The sequence below is a fragment of the Peromyscus leucopus genome, chromosome 1 (assembly GCF_004664715.2).
Source record: "Peromyscus leucopus breed LL Stock chromosome 1, UCI_PerLeu_2.1, whole genome shotgun sequence".
NCBI classification, from domain to species: Eukaryota; Metazoa; Chordata; class Mammalia; order Rodentia; family Cricetidae; genus Peromyscus; species Peromyscus leucopus.
Genome location: NC_051063.1, coordinates 165,335,139 through 165,362,936, shown reverse-complemented (window position 1 = coordinate 165,362,936; position 27,798 = coordinate 165,335,139). Strand labels below are relative to the sequence as shown.

The window sequence follows — 27,798 nt, the reverse complement described above, 5'->3', positions numbered from 1 at the left end:
TAAACAAGCAATGTATAGCTATACTTTTTTCAACTATGAACTATGGCTTGTAGTTAGGTTTGCATATGTATTGTGTGTAGATACCTGTGGCATGTATGTGTGTATGTGTGTGCCTGTGGAATCCAGAAGACAAAGAATTTAACAACTGAGTGTAATATCTCCCTAGTCCTACTTAGGTCTGTGATAAAATATTTTTTCATGAAAACCAAGAATATTTTGATGAGGGGTGAGGAATTGACTCTACAATGAATTCTTTTATATGATCAGGTGTCTTTAAGAAGATTGCCTGGTATGAACACTCGAGTCTACTGAAATGACATGATTTTGAAGGACTTGGTGCATTCACAACACAAATAATGTCTCTTCCCAGTATGGCATGGATGGTGCGCCAACAGTATCCCACAGCTCCAGTGATGGTAATATGGGTGACCTGGTGACACACCTTCAGCTGACACATCACAGTGACAGACTTCCCATAGACAGGGCGTCACTATAGCTTCTCTGCACTGTGAGTGTGCTCGTAGGATGTCCCGTGGGAATTCTGCAGGAAGCCTTTTTCTGCTTTGTTACGGACAAAAGATCGCTCCTTACTGTGAATTTTACAATGTCTATAGAAAGAGGACTTATCACTGAAGGCTCTCCCACATTCAGCACACACATACGGCTTCTCGCCCGTGTGAATTCGCTGATGCTCTTTGAGATTGGCTTTAGAAGACATGGCTTTCCCACAGTCGCTGCATATGTAAGGCTTTTCTCCAGTGTGAATTCTCTGATGTGTGCTGAGAACCGACCTATCATTGAAGGCCTTCCCACACTCAGAACACACATAAGGTTTCTCCCCAGTGTGAATTCGATGATGGACCTTCAGGTGGGATGCTCTCCGGAATGACTTCCCACAGTCAGAGCATTTGTAAGGCTTCTCACCAGTGTGAGTTTGCTGATGCATCTGCAGGTGAGAGTTTCTTCTGAATGACTTCCCACAGTCATCACACGTGTAAGGTCTCTCGCCAGTGTGAATTCGATGATGCACATGTAGGTGTGACTTCACACTGTATGATTTCCCACAGTCATGGCATTTGTAAGGCTTCTCCCCTGTGTGAACTCGACAATGCTTCTTCAGATCTGAAGCATACAGAAACAACTTTCCACAGTCGCTACATGGGTAGCACTTCTCCCCCGTGTGAATTCTCTGATGTGTGGTGAGGACTGACTTTTGGCTGAAGGCCATCCCACAGTCAGAGCACACAAAAGATCTTCCATCGGTGTGAATTTGATGATGTACCTTCAACTGGGATATTTTCCTGAAGGATTCCCCACAGTCAAAGCATTTGTAAGGTCCCTCACTGGTGTGGATTCGATGGTGTGCAAGCAGGTTAGATTTAATACTGAAAGATTTCCCACAGTCAGGGCATTCATAAGGCTTTTCCCCTGTGTGAAATCGACAATGCTTCGTCAGATCGGATGCACAGACAAACATTTTCCCACAGTCACTGCATGTGTAAGGCTTCTCTCCAGTGTGAATTCTCTGATGTATGGTGAGGACTGACTTTTGGCTGAAGGCTTTCCCACAGTCAGAACATGCATACGGTTTCTCACCAGTGTGTGTTCGAAGGTGCACCTTGAGGTGGGAGGTATAGCTGAATGATTTCCCACACACATGGCACTCATAACGCTTCTCCTTTGTGTGGATGTCACGGTGCACCTGCAGGCTGGACATACTCCTAAGTGATTTTGCACAGTCAGGACATTCATAAGGTGTTTCTTCTCTATGAGTGTCTGGATGGGAGGTCAACTTAGACTTGTGGAGAAAGGTCTTCCCACACGTGTGACAGATAAAAGACGTCTCCATATTGTTAGTTATTTGTTGTTGACAGAAAGCTGACTCAGCAGTGAAGACCTTCCCACATCCAGTATAGTCAACTGCTTTGTCTTGAAAATTAATTTCATGCTCCATAAGTGGTAGACTGGGAGAAAGAATGTTTCCAAACTGACTTTCACTGTATGATTTCTCTCTTTGATGAGGAATTGTACACACACTATTAGAAGAGCCTTGTGTGAAAATCTGATGGGATCCAATGTCACTAACCTGCTTTGTGGCACTGCTTTGATTGTCACTGTGGGCTTCAAGGTTAGGCTTCAGACTTTTTGCCAGTGAGAAGCCCCTTGGAGGTACATATTGTGTAGAAATAAGGTGGGGTCCCAAAAGAAGAGACTCTCCAGTTTCTTCACAGTCACAGCCACCGTCTCTGCTCAGTGCTTTCTGACTTGGGAGAGCACGAGGATTTACGGGTGGGGTCTGTCTTTGCTCATCTGTCTTTGCCGTAGTTTTCCCGCCCTGCCACAGTCTCTCTAAAACGGAACAAGATGAACCATGTCCTGCGACTTCGCTGGACGCATCATTTAGAAGTGAAGCTTTCACAAAAGTTTGTTGACGTGGTGTGTCAAGCTGTAATAATTCACCTGCAGAGAAGAGGAAGAGATGAAGGAGCAGGCACAGTGAACAGGACGGAGGAGGAATCACATGGAACTGAATTTGAACCCTGAGAAATCTGAGTTGGGCAGCAGTCATGCTCACCATGTGGATGACGGTGGTAAGGAGCACTACCACAGCCCTTAGTACACACCAAACTACATATATACAGCACCCATGCATGCGAGGCAACTTGGCATGCACCAGACACATGAACTCAAAATAATTCCCCAAATAGCCACATCTACTCTCCTTTTTTTTTTTTTTTTTTTGGTTTTTTCGAGACAGGGTTTCTCTGTGTAGCTTTGCGCCTTTCCTGGAACTCACTTGGTAGACCAGGCTGGCCTCGAACTCACAGAGATCCACCTACCTCTGCCTCCCGAGTGCTGGGATTAAAGGCGTGCGCCACCACGCCCGGCCTACTCTCCTTTTTTACAGACTTCTTCTTTTTTTTCCTGGAGCTGAGGACTAGCGCTGGGCAAGCGCTCTACCACTGAGCTAAATCCCCAACCCCATCCTTTTCTTTATATGTGAGAAATTGGGAACTATGGTCAGTGACCAAAATCACTTAGTTGAGTGGGCCAAGATTTGGTTTGGGCAAAGGCAACCAGTTCAACAAATACGAGACCTAGCTATACATATGTAGTAACTAGGATGGACTCTGACAAGGCTGTTATACTGCATTGTTGGTGGGATAGCTAGGACCTAAAGAACAGACTGCCCAGAAGACTTCATTAGCTCTTAGAGATGCATATTCATGCCCTTTGCCCTTTTCTCATCTGCTTTTTTGGTTGCGTTTTTTTTTCTTTATTGTGGTAGTGAGGACTAAAGCAGATCCTCACCCATGCTAAGCAAGCATCCGACCCTGAGCAATAAACCCATGCTCTCAGATTGTTGTTCTTTATTTTATTTTTTTAAATCACACACACACATGCTTGTGCAGAGGAGGTGAGGCTGGAGAGACGCTGTGGTTAAGAACACTAGCTGCTCTTGCTGATGACCCAGGTTTGGTTCCCAGCACCCACATGGCAACTAAATTATAACTACAGTTCCAAGGAATCTGACACCCTCCTCTGGCTTCTACAGGCACTGCACAATACATGGTGCACGGACATAAGGGAAGGCGAAACACCCATACACATAAAATAAAATAAAATCTTAATACATACCTACACACACATTCTCTCTCTCTCTCTCTCTCTCTCTCTCTCTCTCTCTGCACTTGCACGTGGTGCACATGCCATGGTATGTGTGGAATTCAAAGGACAACTTGGGGAGTCAGCCTTGCCTCTTACATGCAGGCTCCATGAATCAAACTCACTATTGCCAGCACAAAACAACACATGGAAATATCCAAAGAGGAATAGAGCATCAAGATAAAAGGAAAAAATTCATAAAAGATTGATATTCCACCATGTTTTGAAAAGAGAAATAAGGAAAGGAGGCCCATCCTGGACCCCCGGCCAGCTGTGCTCACCCACTGCCAAGAGGTGGCTGTAGATCTCGAGCATCACGTCCTGGTACAGGCGTCTCTGGGCAGAGTTCAAATGCTGCCACTCCTCCTGACTGAAGTCCACGGTCACATCCTCAAAGGACACCAATCTCTGTAACAACATACTCACTGTGAATCAACACTGACAAATAGGACATGTGTTTTCAGTGACCCCCTGCCCCCAGGTTAAGCTTTAAGCTTTCCACAAAATAACCTCTTTTCCACTGTATTTTGGGGCATAAAGAAAAGCTATAAAAAAATAACTGGCCACCTATTAAACAGTGCCATCCCCTCCCCAGGAGGCCCGAAATGGATTCTTTTCCATTCTGTCATAGATTAAACAGCATGACAGTTATTAAGCCACATTGTACCTGTCCATAGCTGTGTTGGATCCTTGGGATTCAACACTATATGAGTTTGTACGCTCAGAGAAACTCTGACTTGCAGAATAGCAAATATAAAGGTCCAAGTATTGGGCCATAAAGGAACACTTTCAGAAATCTATAAAGCAAATTGTTGGGGAGGGCAAATTAGGCACATGCCTGGAAATGGCCGCCATGCTGACCAAGCACAGCACCTAAACTGGAGGTAAGAAGTTTGACTGGAATGTGGAGAACATCACATTCTAGAAGAGAACTAGGACGAAGGAGGAATGATAGGAAAAGCCACGGTTTCAGGCAGAGGCAGACAGCTCTGGGTAGGAGGAGACAGTAACATCCACAATGTCTCAAAAGTGGTTGTCATCCAAGTTACAGGGAGGTATTCTGGGGAGGGTCTGAGGTGGGTGAAACCGGTGTGGGCTTTTCAACCTTGAGTCGTGGACTGTCACTTAAATAATGAACTGCAGGGAAACGAAGATGCATCCGGTTTGTGTCACTCTAAGATGTGATAGCGGAGGACACAAGTGCAGCCAGAGGGCAGCTGTTACTACAGCACTTTCCTCCTTGACACTGGCTGCTAAACCACACGAGAAGCACGGCCAGGTCTGCCTGCGCGAGGATTTTGGGATAAAGACACCTGAACCCAGTGATGGTTTTCGCATCACAGCAGAGAGATGACCAGCATGATGTGAACCTGGCAGGATACAATAGTGCAGGCATGTTACCACTGTGAAGTGTTCTTACAAGAATAAAGTAAAATTGGAGTCTGATCGTTCTCCAGAGTGGAAATCTCCAATTCAAATACAATGGTAGCCACAAGTCATCTCAGAGTTTCTAGTAGACATATTAATTATAAACAGATGGAATCAACTTAATACCATACTTAATTTAGCCCAATATATCCAGATTATTATTTTAGCACACTCAGCTTCAGGTTAAAGAGCAGGCTCAGCAGTTAAGAGTGCTGGCTTCCAGAGATCTGGGTTCAATTCCCAACACCCACATGGTAGCTCACAACTGGCTGTAACTCCAGTTCTAGAGGATCTGATGCCCTCTTCTGGCTGCTGTGGGTACTGCATGCACATGGTACACAGATATACAGGCAGGCAACACATCCATACACACAAAATAATATAATTAAAAAAAAAATTAAGGTACTGAGCTTTGAGGAGGCAATGTGCAGCTGTGAACTGAAAGAGAAAATCAAAAGACTCAGGTTTCTGTACACATGTGGGGTAAAGACAGTGCTATGTAGATGTTGCCTTGGCACAGAAAAATTCCCTCTTGGAGGAAGGGAGAGATTCAAGAGACCACTCCTTCATGTTACATAAACATGTACGCTGGACAAACAGCTGGGGGAAGGATGATGCAGCTGCCTGAGTGCTCCATGCCTTTGAAGGATGCACTTTACATATACTGCCAAATTAATAAACATACACATACACACACACACACACACACACACATACCTCTTGTTTACCAAGCTAAGCTAGATTTGGATGCACCTACTTCTTTTTTCTGCCAATCCTCTGGGTTGGATAGAAACAGGACTCCCCAGGAAGTCATAGCTGGGCAGATAAACCTAAACTTAAGAAGCGGCACAATAAACATGTCAATGAAAAGATGGGGAAATGGTAAGGTCTCAGCCCTCTGAGTTTCACTCTTATCTGGAAATCAAGGTTGTCTCAAGAACAGGAATCCAATCTGCTGCTTCCAGCTTTTGCAATCTAGCTGTGAAAAGTGGAACCTGGGGCATCTCTCCTCACCTCACACGATCCATTCAGCTCTTCTGCTTCTAATCTCGGGGGCATCTGGCAGAAATTCATGTCAGTAGGCATGTCCTCTGTGGTTTCTACTCTTGGCCTGTCTTTGTTTTCCTCAGGATTCTGAAGATACTTGAGCGTGTGGAGGATCCACGTAGAGTTGCAGCGCAGAGGTCAGCTTGGTTATGCTGGGAAAATTGGCAATGTGGATGACTCAGCCTCATCTGGAGGTTTGCAAAGACATCAGAAACCCTGGAAAGTCAATGACCATATTGTCACTCCCTCAACAAAATTGCCCACGAAGAGCTGAAGGTCCTAACTGAAGGCCATCATGTAGACACAGCAGAGCAAAAAAAAAAAAAAAAAAACCAAAAAAAAAAAAAAAACCACCTCGCAACTGTGACAACAGGAAGGTATTAGGTAAGGTGATGTAAAGCGAAGATGAGGCTCATCAGCCTGGCAGGTCATAAATATGATAAAAATCAGCTAGCTATCAGCTTATTTCCCAAACAACCTTTCAGCTGGTGTTTTAAGAGGGCAAGTGAGGCTGTGTTATAGTCTCTAATATGACCCAAGGTCACCAAATAGAAAAGAAGAGGATCAGTATATATCTGACTTACACAAAATGACATCATGCCACAGTTCATGTTTTTCTTGTTTCTAGACACTATTGAAACTTACTGACGCATCCCATAGCCTTTTCTCTTCTGACATATCCCCGTAGTTTACTCCCACAATCCCCTCCTATATCAAAAAGCATATAGGTATACAGACTGTGGGACAATTCTTTTCTACACTATGAATATGTATTACTCTCATTTGCTAATAAAAAGCTGACTGGCTGATAGCTAGGCAGGAAGAGATTGAGTGCAAGAACCAGACTAGGAGAATTCTGGGAAGAGGAAGGGCGGAGTCAGAGAGTCACTGGCAAATGAAGAGAAGCAAGATGAGAATGTCATACTGAGAAAAGGTACCAAGTCACATGGCTAAACATAGGTAAGTCTTATGGGTTAATTTAAGTGTAAGAGTTAGCTTACACTTAACAAGCCTCAATTATCAGCAGGCTTTTTTATATTTATATATCATATATTTATAGTTAATATAAATATTTATAATTAATATAAGCCTCTGTGTGGTAATTTGGGAAGTGGCTGCAGGGTATTTGGGAATAGACAGGCAGGAGAGAGATGTCCAATTACACATACACAAGGACCAGGACCTCTATTTTGAAAGCCTACCCTTTCCTCCTTTTAATTTCACCCCATTTGATTTTATTTGAGCCAATGTGTTATTGTGTAGCACAGGCTGACAGAGAACTCATTATATACTCCAGGATGGACTCAGCTCCATCAGCCTATAACATGTAGGTATTACAGGTATCAACAACCCTCTGGCTGACTATGCATGTTTCCCTTATGCAGTAACTCAGACCAATACCTGTCGTGGAATGTTATTTTAAGATGTGTTACATTTGTTTATGCTGTGGAACATGTTTTAATGATGTAAAGATGTGTTGTATTCTTTTATGTTGCATTTATTTAACTCTGTGAAGCTGTGTTACTTTGCTTGTCTAAAACACTGATTGGTCTAATAAAGAGCTGAATGGCCATTTCCAAGGCAAATAGGTGGGGCTGGCAGGCAGACAGAATAAATAGATCAAGGAAGGAGCAAGAGAACAAGGAGAGGAGGGCACTAGAGGCCCGCCACCCAGCCACCCAGTCAGCCACGGAGTAAGAGTGAAAGTGAGATATACAGAAGTAAGAAAAGGTGTGGTGATATTTTATTTGTGCTTTAACAAATAAAGCTTGCCTGGAGATCAGAGGGTGGAGCTTGCCAATAGTTAACCATAGAGGCCAGGCAAAGGTGGCACACACCTTTAATCCCAGCACTTGGGAGGAGGAAGCAGGAAGATCAGGAGTTCAAGGCCACCCTGGGCTACACAAGATTGATCCAGTCTAAAAGAGAAACTGAGCCAGGTGGTGGAAGCTCACACCTTTAATCCCAGCACTAGGGAGGTGGAGACAGGCGCTCAACCCTTTTCAGGCTGAGAAGTCGTGGAGACAAGAGGTGACTTTGGCTAGCTCCCTTACTTCTCTAATCTTTCAGCATTTACCCCATATCTCCGGGTTTTTATCATTAAAATCAATTAGAATTCATGCTACAAAAGGGAAAAGCCCAGAGGCAAAAGGTAGATGGGATAATTTAAGTTAAGGAAAGCTGGAAATCAGCCAAGCTAAGGCTGGGCATTCATAAGTAGGAATAAGACTCTGTGTGTATTTATTTGGGAGCTGGGTGGCGGGCCCTCAAAAGAGTAAAATAGTCCAAAGAGTTAAAACAACCTAGGACAAATACCTTCCAGTGACCTCTAAGGACCGGACACAGGACTTCTACCCAGTCACTAACATGCCTCAAGACACTGAAATTATGGCTACCTTAATAGCTAATAAACTTTCCCCAGAGTGTTATTTTTTGGTTCCCACATAACTCACAACACAGGGGTCCAAATAACAGACCCCAGCAGGGAAGCAATATTGATGTGGCTTTCTTTCTTTCTTTCTTTCTTTCTTTCTTTCTTTCTTTCTTTCTTTCTTTCTTTCTTTCTTTCTTTCTTTCTTTCTTTCTTTCTTTCTTTCTTCCTTCCTTCCTTCCTTCCTTCCTTCCTTCCTTCCTTCCTTCCTTCCTTTCTTTCTTTCTTTCTTTCTTTTTTTGAGGTAGGTTTCTTTTTGAGGCTGGCCTTGAACTCATTATATGAAAGAGATTGGTTCCAGTATCCTGATCACCATGCCTCATCCCCCAGTGCAGGGAATGCCTGTGTGCTCCACCAAGCCCGGCTTGGAAGCAGCACTGAAATGAGCTTCTAGAAGATACTTCTGTCAGCCAGGCATGGCGGCTGGCTATACAAAAACACAGTTCTCATTTCAAAGGGTGTAGGATCAGTTTATTCTAGAGTTATGTAGGTGTTACCATGGCCTAAGAGTGCAGATTCAGCTTACCAAATTACCATGTTGCATGAAATTTTCATAGTAAGAGAACAAAATGAAGCCATAAATCAAAGCATTTCTAAAGTATATTGGTGTGAGCCAAAAGATACTTCAGAGCACCAGTTGTTGATATGCTGGTCACAACCCCTTTGGGGGATGCGTATCAGATATTTATATTATGACAGTAGCAAAATTACAGTTATGAAGTAGCAATGAAATCATTTTATGGCTGGGGGTCACCACACCATGAGGAACTATTAAAGGGTCGCGGCAGTAGGAAGGTTGAGACCCTTAGAGGGTAAAGGTGCTTGCCGACAAGCCTGACAACATGAGTGATACCTGGGACACACAAGGTAGAAGAGAACTAATTTCTGAAAGTTGTCCTCTGACCTTAAGATGCACATGATCCTACAATGTCTCCACACAAAACACATACACACACACACACACACACACACAGACACATACAGAGACATACAAATACATAGAGACCCTGCCTCAAAAAGTAAGGTAGAGAGGGCTTGAGGAAAAGATTGGATATTATCCTCTGGCTTCCATGCTCACCTGTACACATACATGTACCCACGGCCAAATAAACATGTACATAACATACACACCAAAACAACAACAAAATGAACACTGGTGGGACCACCTGGTAGGCAGGTTACAACAAGGTAGGAAAATCTCTATTACAGGCCTCACATGCTCTCCAATGACATTCTTAGCTTTCAGTTGTTGAAAACTAGGGCGATGTTTAGATAAGGTACATATGTGGATACTGACTAACTGTTGAGGGGGCAAAAGACAGCTAAAGACAGTTAGACTCCATACCCATAATACACAAACTCCCCACGGCTACTCTAGTACTTTTCAGTTCATTGGCCTTGAAGAATCTTTAACATAGGTGTGGCTTTTAAACAAACTTCAGTTGTAGACCTACAATCCCAGCACTCCAGAGGCAGGGGCATCACAACCACATCTGAGGCCACACTGGTCTACCAACTGAGTTGCAGGCTAGCCAGGGGTACATAGAAATATCCTGTTGGAAGGGAGAGAGGGAGGAAGGAAGGAAGGAAAAGAAACAGGCTAGAGAGATGGATCAGTGGTTAAGAGCAACTGCTGCTCTTGCAGATGTCTCAGGTTCAGCACCTGCATGTGGCTCACAACCTCCTGTCACTCTAATTCCAGAGAAACTCTGGCTTCTCTAGGCATACTATATACAAGCATTCAAACAAAAAATATACATAAAATACATCTTAAAAATGAAACACACGGGGCTGGAGAGATGGCTCAGTGGTTAAGAGCACTGGCTGCTCTTCCAGAGGTCCTGAGTTCAATTCCCAGCAACCACATGGTGGCTCACAACCATCCGTAAGGAGATCTGGTGCCCTCTTCTGGCCTGCAGGGATATGTGCAGACAGAACACTGAATACATAATAAATAAATAAATCTTTAAAAAAAAAAAAAAAAATGAAACACACGGGCTGGAGAGATGGCTCAGTGGTTAAGAGCACGGACTGCTCTTCCACAGGTCCTGAGTTCAATTCCCAGCAACCACATGGTGCCTCTCAACCACTTGTAATGAGATCTGGTGCCCTCTTCTGGCCTGCAGGTACACATGCAGGCAGAATACTGTATACATAATAAATAAATAAATCTTTAAAAAAAAATGAAACACACACACACACACACACACACACACACACACACACACACGAGCTGCTTTTACTTAAAAATCATTATGCATGTCTCCTTCACTTTGGCTCTGACTTCTACTCTGCTCCAATTCCTAACCTATTTCATCCCCAGCCTGGCTTCTAACTTGTAGTGACCCTCCAGCCTCTGCCTCCAGAGTGCTAAGACTACAGGACAGTAATGTGCCACCACAGCCCTCTTGGCTACTGTAATACATAACTCTTGAATTCTAATGTAGACCTCAAATCAGTACATCAGAGACAGACATGGGGTCAGTAGGTCACTTGAACTTTTCTTCTGCTTAATGTAACCAATTTTGGAATCTCATCCTCTGCTTGTTGTTTTTCCCTTAAACATTTTTTTTTTTTTAAAGAGGTGGGGTATCAGGATTTCTATTGCTGTGAAGAGACACCATGACCATGGCAACTCCTATAAAGGAAAACGTTTTATGGAGGTGGCAGCTTACAGTTTCAGAGGTTTAGTCCATTATCATCATGGCGGGGAGCATGGCGGCATGCAGGCAGACATGGTTCTGGTTACACCTTGATCAGAAGTCAACAGGAAGTGGTCTTAGTGTCACACTGCGAGAAGCTTGAGCAAAGTAAGAGCTCAAAGGCCATTCCCACAGTGACACACTTCCCCCAACAACAAAGCCACACCTCCGAATAGTGCCACTCCCTTTGGGGCCATTTTCTTTTAAATCACCACATGGGGCTTAGTTGGAAAAAGTAGTTCACTGGGGGTTAGAGAAAAAAATTCTTAAAAGGTTTATTCTTACCCTTTAAAAATTTTAAATCTTGTGTGCGTCTTGCTTGTCTGTGTGTCTGTGCATCAAAAGCGATCAGTGCCCTAGGGGGCGGAAGAGAGCATCAGAGCCCCTGGAACTGTTCCTGGGCGTTCAAAGCCACCATGTGAGTGTGGGTGCTGGGAACGCAACACTGCTGAGCCATCTCTTCAGCTCCCGCTCCGCGCTTTTCATCTCTTCAATAGGCATACTAGATGAGGCTGGCCCTTGCCTGTTCGGATGCAGAAACCCAGGCTTCTGTCCTAAAACCTCTTTACAGCACCACTTTGCTTAACTGCCAGTCACCTATCCTTACCATAGCCACAGGTCCCAACACAGGCCAAACCTCCAATCAGGCCTCACATCTGCATATAGTTATGTAAATTGGCAATAGGAATTGAATTAGGATTAGTTAAAACAAAAACAAAAACAAAAAACCTTTTTGTGTTTACACCTCCTCCTCCATACAGGAAATATAATACGGGGAATGGAAATGACCAGAACACTTGGTCTCTGGGGTCACCACCAAGGCTTATGCTCAGGTGACTGAGCCCACATTAAATATACCTATCCGTATCTCCTGGCTTTCATGCAGTTCCTTCTATTGCTAATACTGCTTGAGCTGACATAGATGGAAGACACTGTTGGGGCCAGTTTGGGCCCAAACGTAAATACATGCATTTTCCCGTTTTCACTTATTCCTTGCAGTTTTTCTGCACTCGCAGGCCAGGGTTTGACCAGGAGCCAAGGCTCCAGTTACCAGCTACTCAAACACTGCCGGTCCAGAAAGCAGCGCGGTCGCCCTCACAAGGACCCTACACCGGCCCTCAGGCTCCATCTCCGCCTGAGCAATCCTCTCGGCATCAAGGTCCTCGTCTGAAGCTCCAGGCTCCCACCCAGGACGGGCTGCTGCAGCGCCCACTCCCCGAGTCCTGCCCCGATCGTCCTCACAGGACAACTTGCCCGGACGACGGAGTGAAATCCCAAAGGAGAGCACCCTGGGAAGTGACAAAACACACAGGGCGCGGAAGACCCGCGAGAACGGAATGAAAACGAACCGAACGACCCCCACCTTATTTATCCACGGCATCCCCCTGCAGCCGCCTCAGCGGTCAGTCTGCACAAACCAGCGCGCAGCAGCACAGCGTCCACCCTGCCCCGCAGCCACTCACCTCCCAGAGCTCTGCGCGCCGCACGCCAGGGCCGCGACTTCCGCCCGCAGACACCCACAATATGAAGAGTTCCTACTCCAAACACCCACGCTGTCCTGGCAACGATAGCCAAAGCGAACTACCCAAAGAGCCGAGCCGATGTGACCACTGTAGGCCACTTCCGATTTGAATAATGGTTCCCTCAGCCCATTACCACATCCCCCTCGTGGATGACGCGCATGCGCGCCACCACTGGCGGAGGTAAATCTTGCCAATACTTATTATGGCTCATCTGGTATTTTCTGTTCTTTCAGAAAGTGTCATGGCCGCACCCATACTCCAATGACACGGAAGCCACCATCAAAGTGCAGCAGTTCCATACAGCCACGCAAGGCCTGTGGAATATGTTACAGTGAAAACCCAAGACTGTCTTATATTGTTAGGGCATTTATTTACTTGTAAGTGTATCTATTTCTAAGAGACATTGACACTACATGTTACCAAAAGTATCCTTTCTCTGTATTTATTTTATTAGATCTATTTTATGTATTTTTGCCTGCATGTTGAGCTCACAGCTCCCAGGACAGCAGCAAGAGCAGCAAGTTCCCTTTTCCTACTGAGCTATCTCTCCTTTTCACCTTTTGCCTTTATTTTCACCAGAACTGAAAAGGATTCTTATTTTTGAGATGGTCTCTCTATGTTGGAACATTCCATACCTCTGTGTTCTGAGTGCTAAGATTAAAGGTGTGTACCACCACAATGATCCTTTCTGATTTTTCAAAGGTTGAAAACTATGTGGGGTTATTAGGAAACAGAAAATGAAGCCATATGGAACATTAAAGGTGAGAATCTGAGATGAACCATCATGAACTTCATACTGGGGAGGACTTCATGGGGTATCTCATGGTTCCCAGAGGATAGAAATCTGTTCTTACCTAGAAGTAAATTTTTTTAAGTTGCATAATAGAAACAATGTAGACCTAGGTGGACAGTGGAAATAATGGTAAATGGAGAGAGACCAGTCAAATGGTGAAATCACCTAGCACTGTAATGAATAAATCAGTAGACCTAATGTAGAGTATGAGAAAAAAGTCAAAGATTGTGTGAGCTATCTCCAGGGTAAACACATTCTAGCCCTATATGGTCTAGATCAGTGGTTCTCAGCCCATGGGTCATGACCCCTTCAGCAAACCTCTATCTCCAAAAAAATATTTACAATTTATAACAGTAGCAAAATTAGTTATGAAGTAGCAACAAAAACAATTTTATTGTTGGGGGTCAGCACAACATGAGGAACCATATTACATGAGGAACTGTATTGAAGGGTCACAGCATTAGGACAGCTGAGAACCACTGGGCTAGAACTACGTGGATTAGGCTGGCCTTGAACTTACTCTGATCTTCTTGCCTATGCTATTCAAGTGCTAGGATTGCGACAATGTGCCATCCTGCCCAGTTCACAGATGATCTAGATCTTCCCATTGAAAACAGACTACAGGAGTGATGATTTGGAGAACACAGTTTTATCATCAAAGATGTAGCTCGAGTCTCCAAAGAGAAGGCTCAGCTATCCATCACCACGGGCAAAATTATAGTAAACTACATGAAAGTTAGTGTTATGCAAGTGTCCGTCTCTGCTCTTCATTTATCTGCTACTTCTAAACATATCATTATTGTTAACTATATCCATTTATTGCATCTCAGGCACAATCTTGTTCTTCCAGAATTTCTTTCAAAATTGACTTTTTTAGTCAATAAACCTTGCGCAATGCCCATCTGTCTTGCAGTCCAAAACACAGCTAGTTCACCAAGATGAAGCATTGCCTCATGGAGGTGATCAGCCATTAGAGGCACTCAGAAGCTGAAGCTACAAACATAAAATCAGAAGTATCTGTATATGAGAAAGAATAAGTTATTGTCTTCCTGGATGACCTTACCTCAAACTTTCCAATTTAATTTAAGTAAGTTCCATTGTATTTATACTACAGGCTCATTACACACACCCCCATCGACATTGATGGACATCTAGACTGATTTCATTTCTTTGCAATTGTGAATAGAGTAGTGCTAAAAACGGGTGTGTTGTATCTCTGTGGTACGATACAGAATCCCAGGGTGTACATCCAGAAGTGGTTAGCTGGGTCATGGGGCACTTCTAGTTTTAGTAATTTCAGAAACCACCACTAAGGCTGCTTAGTGAGATCCTGTCTCAAAATCAAATCAAATCAAACAAACAAACCAAACACGACAACAGAACCCCGGACTGATTTCCTTAGGGTTGCAATGATCTGCATTTCCTCCAACAGTCAATAAAGGTTCCCTTTTCTTCACATCCGTAGCAGGTTTGTTGTCGATTGATAATGGCCAAAAAGAACGTCTTCAGAGAATTCTCTGCTCAGTTCCTTAGTCCATGTTTTCTTGTTTTTTTAATAGTCTAGGTCTCCCCCCCCCCTTTTTTACACTAAGCCATGATTTACAGGGAATGGGCTACAGCAGCTCAGACTCTTTTCTGTCAGTTCTCACAAAGTTTTGGGTGAAACAGGCTGCTGCTTCAGTTAAACCCAGTTACCCTTCTCTTTGGCTCCTCCTTTTCTGATTCACCCTTTTCAGAAAGTTATCTCGACTTTGTTGTTGTTGTTCTTTGAGACAAGGTCCTTCTCTATTGCCCTGGTAGTCCTGGAACTCATTATGTAGCCCAAGCTGACCTCAAACTCAGAGTTCCGCCTGCCTGTGTCCTGAGTGCTGTAATCAGCGATTAAAGGTGTGTGTCACTACACCTGGCTCTGGATTATGGTATTTCAACTTCACAGCACACCATGCTGCCAATGAAGGTATATACTTTAGAGTAGAAAAACAATATATACACAGATGTGGTTTGCTTTTTATAAAACAAAGAAAAGAAATTCTATACAGGGATATGATTATGTGGATAGTGATGTATGTGCCACATATTGGCAAATATGTTCTGTGAAGAGCCAGATAGTAAATATTTGTAGCTTGGAGATCACATGGTTTCTCCCACAACTACTCAGTTGTACTAGTGGAGCAACAAAGCATCCCCAGAATATATACAAATGATCATAGCTACGCTGCATAAAACTTTATTTAAAAAATTCAAGCAGGCATGATATGGTGCATGCCTTTAGTTCCAGCACTTGGGAGACAGTGGCAGGTGGGTCTCTGAGTTCAAGACCAGCTCATGCTCCAGGTCAGCCAAGGCTACACAGTGAAACTCTCAAAAAAAAAAAAAAATCCATAGGTGGGCATGAGCTAGCTCAGTGGTTAATGGCACATGTTGCCATGCTGATGACCTACCTGAGTTCAATTCCCGGGACTTGCATGTTGTTAGCAAAGAACCAACTCCCACAAATGGTTCTCTGACTTTTTCCACACATGTGCCTTGGCACTCATGCATGTACACACACACACACACACACACACACACATACAACCACAACACACACACACACACACACACACACACACACACAGTACACTATTTACTGTCTTCTTGTGTGCATTAGAAGCCTGCATAAGACTATGAAGAAGTCTTCAGTGATTCTATAATTATATTATTCTATAATAATTCTATAATGGCTCTGTCTATGTAGTTCATTTACAGATGGGACACATGGAAAAACATAAGCTGACCTAATCATGGAAGAGAAAATTTACAACACCAGGAGCAGTGAATGATATAGAATTTCACTTACAGATTTTCCTCAAAAGTTATTTTCATATGATGAAAAGACTAGTAATTATTGATAGTGCAGCCTCAAGAATAAGGGACAGACTGTCAACACACATCAGATTCTTAAAAAAGAAACTCATGTTAGGCAATGACTTCCATGTCAAACCCCACTAGTCTGAGGCAATACATATGTAAACATTGATGTCACATAAACAAATAAATATGCAATCATACATACACATTAGACAGTTTTAACAGATCACACAATCTTGTCATTTTCTTTCTTGCATTATAAATATTATTATCCCATAATAAACAGGAATATTGTTGATGCAAAATCCCCAAAACTTTTCTATAGTCTGGTACCAATGTGTCTTTTGGCATTTTCTATAGAGAAACTTTTCTCAGACCATTGCTTTAGGGTTTTCTCCTAGGATGAAATCCATAATCATATTACAAATTCTCTCGTGAATAATGTGTTTAAACAAGCGGTGCATATGTAGATCTTTTAACATACAGAAGCTATAGTGTACAATAAGTTCTTTCAAAACATTTTCTTCAAAGGATTTAAGGACTATACCTCAGTTGGAAATCTGTTTATAGACTGTTTATGAACTGATTTCTTGGAAAAGCATAGGCACAAAAACAGTCTATAAAAACTGTGTCTGGTATGAGTTGCTTGGTATTTATTGTAATCTGACATGCTGTTGAAGGCCTTTCTACATTCAGAACACAATAGGGTCAATATGAATCCAGTGCTGCACATCCAGCTGGGATGCACTGCTGGATGACTTCCCATCCTCTTTGCATTTTTTTTTTTTTTTTTTTTATGGTTTTTCAAGACAGGGTTTCTCTGTAGTTTTGGTGCCTATCCTGGATCTTGCTCTGTAGACCAGGCTGGCCTCAAACTCACAGAGATCTGCCTGGCTCTGCCTCCTGAGTGCTGGGATTAAAGGCGTGTGCCACTGCTGCCCGGCCCCTCTCTGCAATTTCTGTGTATACGATGATGGCCTTCAGTGGAATGTGTTATGGAATGACTTCCCATGGCATTCCTATGGCTTCTTGCAAGTGTGAGTCCGCTGATGGCATTTCAACACGGACTTCTGGAGGAATGCCTTCCCACATTTTTGACAGACAAAAGATCTCCCTCTAGTGTGAGTCATCTGATGTCTAGGTAAAGATGACTTATTGTAGAAGCCCTTTCCACATTCAGGGCACACATAGGGTTTCTCGCCTGTATGAATTTGCTGATGTGATGTCAATGCTGACTTCTGGATAAAGGTTTTCCCACATTTTTGACAGATAAAAGGTCTCTCCTTAGTGTGAGTTATCTGATGTCTATGCAAAGATGACCTGCCAAAGAAACCCTTCCCACATTCAGTGCAAACATAGGGTTTCTCACCCGTGTGAATTCTCTGATGATCTCGGAGTTGTCCCTTTGAAGCCAAGGCTTTCCCACAGTCACTGCATTTGTAAGGCTTTTCCCCAGTGTGAATTCTCTGATGTGTTCGAAGTACTGACTTCTGACTAAAGGCTTTCCCACACTCACTACATACATGGTGTTTTTCTCCAGTATGAATTTTTGTGTGGAGATTAAGGGACGATCTTCGGCTGAAGGCCTTCCCACATTCAGAACATGCATAAGGTGTCTCCCCGGTATGAATTCGGAGATGCTCTTTCAGTTGGGAGGAATTACTGAATGACTTCCCACAGTAGTTGCATTTGTAAGGTCTCTCTCCTGTGTGAATTCGATGATGAACTGTCAGTTGGGATGTATGACTGAATGATTTCCCACAGTAACGACATTTATAAGGCTTCTCTCCCGTATGAGTTTGCTGATGAGATGTCAGCTGTGACCTCTGAAAGAAGGCCTTTCCACATTTGTGACAGACAAAAGGTTTATCCCTAGTGTGAGTTATCTGATGTCTTAGGAAACCTGATCTACCATGAAAACCTTTTCCACATTCTGTGCACACATAAGGTTTTTCTCCTGTGTGAATTCGCTCATGCTCTTCGAGTTGGTACTTAGAAGCCAATGCTTTCCCACAGACACTACATTTGTGAGGCTTCTCCACTTTGTGAATTCGACGGTGCACATTCAGTGTGAATGAATAAGTAAATGATTTCCCACAGTCCCGGCACTTGTAAGGCTTCTCCCCTGTGTGAACTCGATGGTGCATCTTCAACTGGGATGCGTAAGTAAATGACTTCCCACAGTCACTGCATTTGTGAGAATTCTTCCCCAGATGAATTCTCTGGTGCATGCTGAGCTCTGACTTCTGGTTGAAAGCTTTCCCACACTCACTGCATACATGGTGTATTTGTCTAACATGTATTTTCTGGTGAACGGTAAGACTTGACTTTCGCTTGAAGGCTTTCCCACAGTCACCACATTCATAAGGTTTCTCCTTCATGTGAATCTGATAATGCACTTTCAGTCGGGATGTACAACTAAATAATTTCCCACAAAGAGTACATTTGTAAGGCTTCTCCCCAGTGTGAATTGTTTCATGAGTACTGAGGATTGACTTCTGCTTGAAGGCTTTCCCACATACAGGACACACATATGGTCTCTCCCCTGTATGTATTCGATAATGTACCTTCAATTGGGATGTATTATTGAAGGATTTCCCACAGTCACGGCATTCATAAGGTTTCTCTCCAGTGTGAATTCGATGATGGACCTGCAGGTTAGATGTACGACTAAATGATTTCCCACAGTCGGGACACTCATAAGGTTTCTCTATGTGAGTTTCTTGATGAAAGGTCAACTCTGACTTCTGGAGGAAGGTTTTTCCACACTTGTGACAGACAAAAGGTCTTTCTCCAGTGTGAGTTGCTTGATGTTTACTGAAAGCAGACATATCATAGAAGACCTTTCCACACTCAGTGCATTCATCTGGTTTCTCCTTAGGATGAACTGCTTGCTGTGTAAGTGTTTGTTTATGGATGAGAACTTTTCTGCACTGGCTACCTTTGCAAGAATTCTGTCCTTCATGAGGAATTGTATGGTCGGCATTAGAAGAGTCTTGTGTGAAGAGCTGACCAGATGTAACAACATCATTGAGCTGTTTTGTGATATTGTTTTGATCTTCACCATTTGCTTCAAGGTTAGGCTTCAAACCTTTTACACATAACTTTGGAGCTCCCTTTTGTGTAGAAATAAGATTGGAACCTAAAGGAATGGTTTTCCCAGGCTCGTTATATTCACAGTCTCTGTCTGTTCTCTGTGTTTTCTTGTTGAGGAAAGCACCAGGATTCCAGGGTGGGATATGGTTTTGCTGATCTCTTTTTGTGGGGTCAGGATCTTGCCACAGTTCTTCTAAAACAGAGCACCACAAACCATGTCTTATGATTTCACTTGCCTTACTAATTTGAAATGCTGCATTCTCAGAAACTTTCTGTGGAGGGGTGTAAAACTCTGATTCCACTTCTGGGAGAAGAAAAGAGATGAAAGAACATGCATAATGAACAGTATGGGTGAGGAATCACATAGAGTTAACAAACAGTGAGCACAAAATATCTGTGAGGTACTTATGACAATGAGTAGAACATTCCTACCTCCCATGTGACATGCCAAACATTAGGTATACAGGCAACTTTATGATGGAAACAAACGCATTTTATCCCCCAAACCATCCCATAAAGCAGTTATAACTACTCTTCCTGTTTTAGAAATGAAATACTAATATGAATACTTAGGTCAGTGGCAGAGATGGCTTCAATAATTTGTGCAGAAGATTGAACAAACCAACACATTTGATTTATAGAGGAGACCTTGTAGGGTAAGATGTAGGGGAGGAAATTGACAAGGCTGCTATAAGGTAGCTTCAGTGGACAGCAAAATGTTGAAAGACAGAAAAGAACACCAGACAGAGGACTTCATCAGTTCTAGAGAAAAACATACTCATGCCTTTTGCCTGTATTTTCCGTCAAGTTAAGTGCTCATATAATGATGTCCCCAGCTCTCTGTTGCTAGGGATGGAAGTCATACTCCATCTAGGAAAATACTCTATCCTTGAGCTACAACCTAAGACAAGCAAATTTTTCTTTTTTAACAACAATTTACATTATATAGTGGCCTTTCCTTACTTTTCCAATCTCATACTATAGTGTAAGAGTGGTTAAATGCATTTGCTCTTTTTCAAAGGACTGGAGTTTAGTTTCTAGTACTTACATCAGGCAGTTCACAAACTGCTCTTACTCCAGCTCCAGGGGATCCAACATCCTCTCTGGACTTTGTGGAAACCCCACATATGTGGCATATACTTACACAGATACACACGCATGCACACAAAAATAAATCTAAATAAGAAAATACTAGAGATCCACCTGTCTCCTCCTCCTGAGTGCTGGGATTAAAGGTGTGCACCACTACTGCCTGGCTTTCTTTTCTTTCTTTTCTTTCTTCCTTTCTTTCTTTCTCTCTTTCTTTCTTTCTTTTTTTTTTGAAGGTATCCTGGCAGTCAGGAGCCAAGGAATACCACAGAGTCACAACACACAACAAACCTCACACAAGAGATTTACTGGGAGAGAAACTACATGGTGGCTGCCTCTGCTTGGGAGAGAAGCAGCTTCTTTTCCTGTAGAAAAGATTTACTTATTTTAAGTGTATGGGTGTTTGCTGTAGCACCTGAAGGGGCCAGAAGGGAAGTCAGATCCTCTAGAACTGGAATTATAAATAGTTGTGAGCTGCCATGTGGGCACCGGGAACTGAACACAGGTCCTTTGGAAGAGCAGCCAGTGCTCTTGACCCCTGATGAACAACGTTAAACAGACTGAAGATCTTAATGCAATGTATGAAATTCTGAAACTGCTAAAGGAAGACAGATGCAAAACTCCTAAAGACACAGGTGTGCTAGGACTTGTAGGAAAAGACCCCAATAGCACAGGAAGAAATCCTGTGAATTGATAAGTGTGGTTATAGAAAATTAAAAACCTGCACCACGAAAGAAACAATCATCAGAAGGAGGAGACAGCCTATGTAATGGGAAAGAATCTTCCTAACTATAGATTAATATATAGACTATATGAAGAACTATAAAAGAATCAAATACCAAAACACCAAAACAACCCAAGAAACAGCTAATATATTTAATGAATACTTCTTAAAATGCATACAAATGGCCAACAGGTACTTGAAAAAGTATTCAATATTGTTAGTGACCAGGGAAATGCAAGTGAAAGCTTCTTTCATATTCTAGCTGACCCCAGTCAGAATGGCTACTGTCAACGGAATGAACAGCAAATGCACCAAAGAAAGTTACAGCCCTGACCACTGCTGCAGGGACTGCAAAGAAGTCACTAAAGAAGCCAGTGAAGTTCCTCAAAGAACTGAAAATAGAGCTATCACATGACCCAGCCAGACCAACCCTGCCTGAACGCCTGAAGAACTCTGTATGAACATCAGCAGACACACTTGCACAGTCATATTTACTGATGCACTAAGAAATGAAACCAGATGTCTCTCAACAGATGAATGTATGAAGGGATTTAAAGAAAAAATATAATAATTCTTGGGATTTAAAGAAAAAATATAAAATCATGAAAACTGTAGCAAAATGATCTCAATGGAACTTGAGATCATTACGTTAGATAAATTAAGTGAGACTCAAAGACAAATGCCACATTTTTTCTTACATGTAGATTCCAGATTTTAATTTCTGTGTATATGTATATATGTATGTATATATTTAATTTCTGTATATATGTCTGTCTGTCTGCATATGTTGTGTGTAAATAGTGAAAGTAGAAAATGGACTATGGGGGCTGGAGAGATGGCTCAGAGGTTAAGAGCACTGGTTGTTCTTCCTGAGTTCAATTCCTAGCAACCACATGGTGGCTCACAACCATCTGTAATGAGATCTGGTGCCCTCTTCTGGCACTCAGGCATATATGTGGGCAAAACACTATATACATAATAAATAAATAAATCCTTAAAAAAAACGAAACGGACTCTGACAGGAGAAAGGATCTTAAGGGAGGAAGGAAAAGTCAGGAGAGGGCACACATGGGACACACAGGCAGAAGGGAGACAATCTGCGGCAAGGAAGGGGCCCAGCAAGAGGCGACTGGGGAGGTCAGTAGGGAAAGAACTAGGAGAGGAGGAAACATAATACAGATATTACAAGGACATGACAAGGAAGCTAACGTGAAAAACATCCAATGTAAACTATCACCAACCATGCTAAAAGCTTTGTACCTCACTAATGGATCGTATCAATGTTGACACATCTGTCTGTCATTACTTCTACCACACTTGGGACTGAGCCCAAGGCTCTGTGCATGTTCGGCTGGCACTCTACTACTGAGATATATATCCCCAGCCCTAACCATGGTTAACATGAAAACAAAAAAGGCCAACTTTCTTCCTAACCATTTATCCACCGATGCATTCATCCACCAATGCATTCATCCACCAATGCATTTATCCACAAGTGCATTTATCCACAAGTGCATTTATCCACCAGTGCATTTATCCACCAATGCATTTATCCACCAGTGCATTCATCCACCAGTGCATTTATCTATATCATCAGCCACCACTAAGTTTCCCTCATCTGCTTTTTTTGTTTGTTATAGACAAACAAGGTGTACAAATATGAATCTCTGTGTAGACCTTCTGGGGAATATGGTTGAGTTAGTCAACTTAGGTAATCTCCATGATGAGGCAGCCCATACCTACTGTTCACCTCTGTGAGTCTTATCCTCACTCCTCCTCCATATTCACAAAAGCATTGTGGCATTAGTTGTAGAGAGTTGGGGTAGGAAGCAAGCTTGGTACCCACTACTGTGGTCCATATTCACAATGTCCTGCACCCTAAGTTGTAGAGAGTGACAGTAGGAAGCAAACTAGGTGCCCAACACTAGGGGACTGGTAAGTGAGGAAGACTGATAATGGCCCTCTAATGACATCCACCTCCATCTAGGTCATATTCACTTACCTTGACACCCACACTGCTGATGTAGGAACTTAACCTCTCCCATCCATGCCTTCTTTCTTTGCTTTATCCTGAGGATGGCCCCAGAGCTGGGAATGGGGTACCCTGTACATTGGAAGAAGAATATTTGCTCAGTGTGTAGCTTTTGGGCTTTAGCAGTCACCCAATGAGCTTTGCCACTGGCTGATTGGAAAAATCAACACTTTGTAGTGGGCACAGAATTATTAACTTGGAGTGTCAAAAAGTAACAAATTATCAGGACAGACCATGGGGGAAAACCATGGCACACTTCTGATATCTCATCATGTTCTACAAAAAGAAGGAGGTAATGATGCTCATCCTGGACCCCCGGCCAGCTGTGCTCACCCACTGCCAAGAGGTGGCTGTAGATCTCGAGCATCACGTCCTGGTACAGGCGTCTCTGGGCAGAGTTCAGCTGCTGCCACTCCTCCTGGCTGAAGTTCACGGTCACATCCTCAAAGGACACCAATCTCTGTAACAACAAAGTGCAGTCATTGTGAGTCAGTCATCACTGAAGAGTAGGACATTACACATAACAATGTGGTTCAGTGATTCTTTACTGTGATTTATCGTTAGGCTTTCCAGAAAATACCTATTTCACATTACATGAATAACATATATTATATGAATATTTCAGAAGTCAAGGAATACTCAGATTTTTGTACACTCAGATTTTCTTCCTTAAAGCAGCCAGAAATGGGTTGTTATAAATGCTTCAAAAAGGAATAAGCAGCCTGACACTTAGAGACAACATTAGTCTAGGCTTCAGGGAAGGGGTGAAATATCATGAAAGGTTGAGAACCAGAGGAAGGAGGAGCATTCAGAGACTGAAGACTTTAAACAAAATCAACTGCACTGCTTCATTTTAGTCTTGGGAATTCTCATTAACTCAGAAAACCACATGTCAGGATCTCTCCAGTATCATTAGATGTAAATAGTCCATCCATGAACCAGAAGACAACTCACTGAAAGGCATATTACAATTAAAAAGCAGTTTGAAATCCCTTCTTAAAACAACAATAAAACCTGGGTGTGTTGCACTCCTTTAATCCCAGCACTCTGAAGAGAGAGGCAGGTGGATCTCTATAAGTTTGAGGCTAGTCTGGTCTACACAGTGAGTTCTAGCCAGAGTAGGCTATATAGGAAGGTGTTTTCATGCTCCTCCAGGTGTAGTGGTTAGGAGTGAGTTTACTTCAGATTAATCATTACAGCTGGCTATCATTATTTGTTTATGTGTCTCTATGGAAAAACATGTTTTTGCTGTGTGCTGTTTGCTTGCCAAGGGAGGCTTGCCCTTGTGACTGGACACTTTACTCACGTGACTCCTCTTAACCCTCAGAGTATAAATTGTCTGATGCTCTGAATAAAGCTGGCTATTGCATGAGGCTTTAGTCTGTCTCCTTTGTCAGCTGCATTCTCCCAGGACTGACCACCTCTAGAGTAGTAAACAGTTTCATATTGATTTTTGGCAAGGCAGCATCAGACACTCATGGTCTCCAAGACTTACCTGCCATGCATTCACATCAAACGAACTCCTTCAAAGATACTCACCAAATGATAGTGGCTATGAAATGGGACAAGAAGACACAGGATTGAGGGCTACATCTAAGAGGCAGGACACGGAGCGACATGAAAGACTAGGAGGTGCAGGGGCACTGGCCCCTGTGGTCTGCTCTCAGCTGGAGGAGCAAGTCTGCCTCTGGACTGGGGGACCCAGGATCTGCTACTTCCATGTCTGCCCTCCAGTTTTACAAAACTGGACCCCAGGCAACTGTTGCTTACCTCGCATGACCCATCCTGCTCCTGTAGGCTCAGTCTCTGGGGTTCCTGGGATAAATTCATGTCAGCAGGTATGTTTCCTCCCTTGGCCTCTTTGCTGGCAGATCCGATTTTCTCAGGAACTGGAAGCTGGGTGAGTGTTTAGAGGTTCTCAGGAGGGCAGCTGAGCAGAGGCCATCTGTGATGAAGCAGAAAATCCCACAGCCTGGATGATGTGGCCTGACTTAGGTGTAAAGAGACAGCAGAAAGTTCCAGAGAGGGAAGGGCTTTGTGTCCTCAGACAACATTTGCCACACATGAGTTTCTCAGAGCCCAAGACAGTCACAGTGTAGACACGGTACAACAGACAAAGCTCAGAAAAGCCTTCCTCTAGTATTGACCAGTGTGATGAAAAAGAAAACCCAACACCATAGTCTGGGGTCTGGGAGATGGTGCAGTGGGTAAGAGAGCTTGCTGCTGGTGCATGAGGACCTGAGTTCACATCCCCAGTAGCCTGAAGAAGGCAGGCTTGGCCACAAATGCCTGTCACTCCAGCACTGGGTGGGACTAAGAGAGGAGCATCTGTCCTGCCTTCAGAGAGTAGGGCTCTCTGTCTATCAGCCTAGCTCCAGGTTCAGTGAGAGACCCAACCTCAAGGGAGTAAGGCTGGCAGTGATGGAGCAGGACACTCAACAGCTTACTCTAGTCTCAGTGCATATGCACTGACGGACCCATACATGTACCTTCACCCACATCCACGTACAAACATTACACACAACCATACACATACCAAAAACCCAAACAACTCCCCTCCCTCGGGGTAAACACCAAACGCCATAGTTAGCACTAAAGTTTAGGAAAGATTCACTGCAGCTCCCGCAGTTTCTAATTGGAGAAGAGGAGGTATAAACCCAGTTGTTTCCAAAGTAAGGGTGCAAGTGTGTACTGTGAGCACTGGGGACCTGACGCGATATGAAGCTCAGCATAATCTCAGCACCTGCCAGGCTGCTCCTTTTTCTGAGCTTTGTCAAGCTGTTCACATACAGCTGGCCAACGCCCAGCTTTTTGAGACATGGTCTTACTTATGTAGCTCTTCCTGGCCTGGAGCTTTCTCTGTAGACCAGGCTGGCCTTAACTCACAGAGCTCCCCCTGCCTCTGCTCCCTGAGCACTAGGACTAAAGGTGTGTGCCATCAGACCCAGGTCTCACAGAACTCTTAACCATGCCATAAGCATTAGTATAATCCTTTTTCCCCAGACATGACAAAGAAGACTATGTGCTGTTCCATAACGCACCTTAAAAGAGAGAGTGGGGATCAGTCTCACCTCTTCTAAACCACACACAGTCCCCATTACCAAATGCAGTTCCTTGTGTGCTCAGCACTCAGAAACTTTTCTGGTTCTTCCTGCCTTCTGAGAGCAGAGATGTGGTGCAGTGTGATGTGGTAATGGCCATTCCTGGTTCTTTCTGCATTTCTAGGAATTCTTGTGTCCATCTACTGATACATCAACATCCCATTCTCTTCCCTTAAATTCAGTGGCCCAATCCCTTCCCTGACTTGGAAACACTCCACATAAGCACCAGGCCACGAAAATGCTTGTGGAGGCACACACGAAGCATTTCTCCCCTATCCACAATGTCTTCATGGTAAATAGGATGTACTCACTGACATCCTGGACTCAGTGACCTCCAATAAGTGGGCCACAGGACCACCAAATTAAACATGGGCATGCCCATTTCCACAGTTCCACAGAACATTACTACTTTGACAGCCAAGAAATAGCCAGAGATGACTATTTATATGTTTCCAGAGAACCTTCAATAAACTAAAAAGTGAGGCCCAAACAACATCCCCAATAAGGACACAGCATTATTCTGCTCAAATGCCAATCACTGGCCCTTACTGTGGTCACATGGTCCCCAGCAGAGGCCAGCACTGACCCACCTTATCTGCAAAGGACCCCAGTCTTCAAGTGAAGTGGACTCAGGGATTAGGATTTGCCTTTTAAAGGTTTGTTTTGCATCTCAAGCTCCCTACAGGAGACGACATGCTGAGAACGAAATGGTCCGTCCTGGAAGCCCTGTTGTCTGCACAAAGGCTAATCATCTCCCAGCTCTCGTGGCTGTCTGTGCCCACAGCTAAATGTGCACGTGCGAATTCCCTGGCTTTTGTCCCATGCATTCTTAGTATTAGCCCTGCCAAGAGAAGCGACAGGCTAACTGACAATGGTTGGTCTTCCCAAAATGAGCTCAAACTACGAATAAGCTCACTTTCCATTTTTATCTACTTTTTCTCTTCTCGCAGGCCACTGCTCGATCCAAGTGCAGCGCGATCATCCCCCAGTCACCAGCCCCAGGCTCGCCATGGCGGGCTCCATCAGGAACCCCGCTTTCCCGACTCCCCAGCTCAGCTACAGCAACCCCCTGCGGCCGTATCAGCTGTCACTCAGCACAAACCAGCGTTCAACAGCAGAGTCCTCCCTGCGTCGCCGTCATTCACCTCACACTGGACCTCAGAGAGCTCTGCACACGGCACGCCGGTGCCCCGCGACTTCCTCCCACGGACGCTCAGTGTTCAGAACCCAAACTCTCGTGCTGTCCGAGCAAACATAACAGAACCGATCAGCGTCAAGATTTAAGCGGATATGACCGCTCCAGACCACTTCCGTTT

General features: G+C 43.6%; 2 protein-coding genes across 9 annotated transcripts; both read right to left on the bottom strand.

The window, feature by feature from the left end:
• Positions 1–250: 250 nt before the first annotated feature.
• On the bottom strand, positions 251–6,279 carry LOC114683950 (zinc finger protein 260-like; the record flags this gene model as incomplete). The annotated part of the gene is made up of 3 exons (XM_037210355.1): positions 251–2,460; positions 3,948–4,074; positions 6,109–6,279. Coding segments are annotated over 3 exons (2,268 nt in total), but the record flags the coding sequence as incomplete, so codon positions are not given.
• On the bottom strand, positions 6,246–27,798 carry LOC114683948 (zinc finger protein 175-like). Of its 8 annotated transcripts, none has more exons than XM_037200042.1 (5): positions 27,416–27,795; positions 25,152–25,326; positions 23,715–23,841; positions 23,352–23,453; positions 6,246–6,329 (listed from the first exon to the last, which is right to left on the bottom strand). In XM_037200042.1, exons 2-5 carry the CDS (start codon positions 25,209–25,211, stop codon positions 6,289–6,291), a joined length of 330 nt encoding a protein of 109 aa, XP_037055937.1. In that variant the 5' UTR covers positions 25,212–25,326; positions 27,416–27,795; the 3' UTR covers positions 6,246–6,288. The 8 variants fall into 8 exon arrangements, with proteins under 8 accessions (XP_037055937.1, XP_037055941.1, XP_028714159.1 ...); XM_037200046.1 differs by having other exon boundaries at positions 6,275–6,357; XM_028858326.2 differs by lacking the exon at positions 6,246–6,329 and adding an exon at positions 17,314–19,840 and having other exon boundaries at positions 27,416–27,798.

Excerpts from the sequence above, each read along its gene's own strand:
- LOC114683948 (XM_028858326.2), bottom strand. The coding sequence starts at position 25,211 with ATGAATTTATCCCAGGAACCCCAGAGACTGAGCCTACAGGAGCAGGAT. Across the intron at positions 23,842-25,151 it reads AGCAGGATGGGTCATGCGAG|AGATTGGTGTCCTTTGAGGA; the intron begins GTAAGCAACAGT and ends TTGTTGTTACAG. Across the intron at positions 23,454-23,714 it reads CAGCCACCTCTTGGCAGTGG|GGTACCCCATTCCCAGCTCT; the intron begins GTGAGCACAGCT and ends TCCAATGTACAG.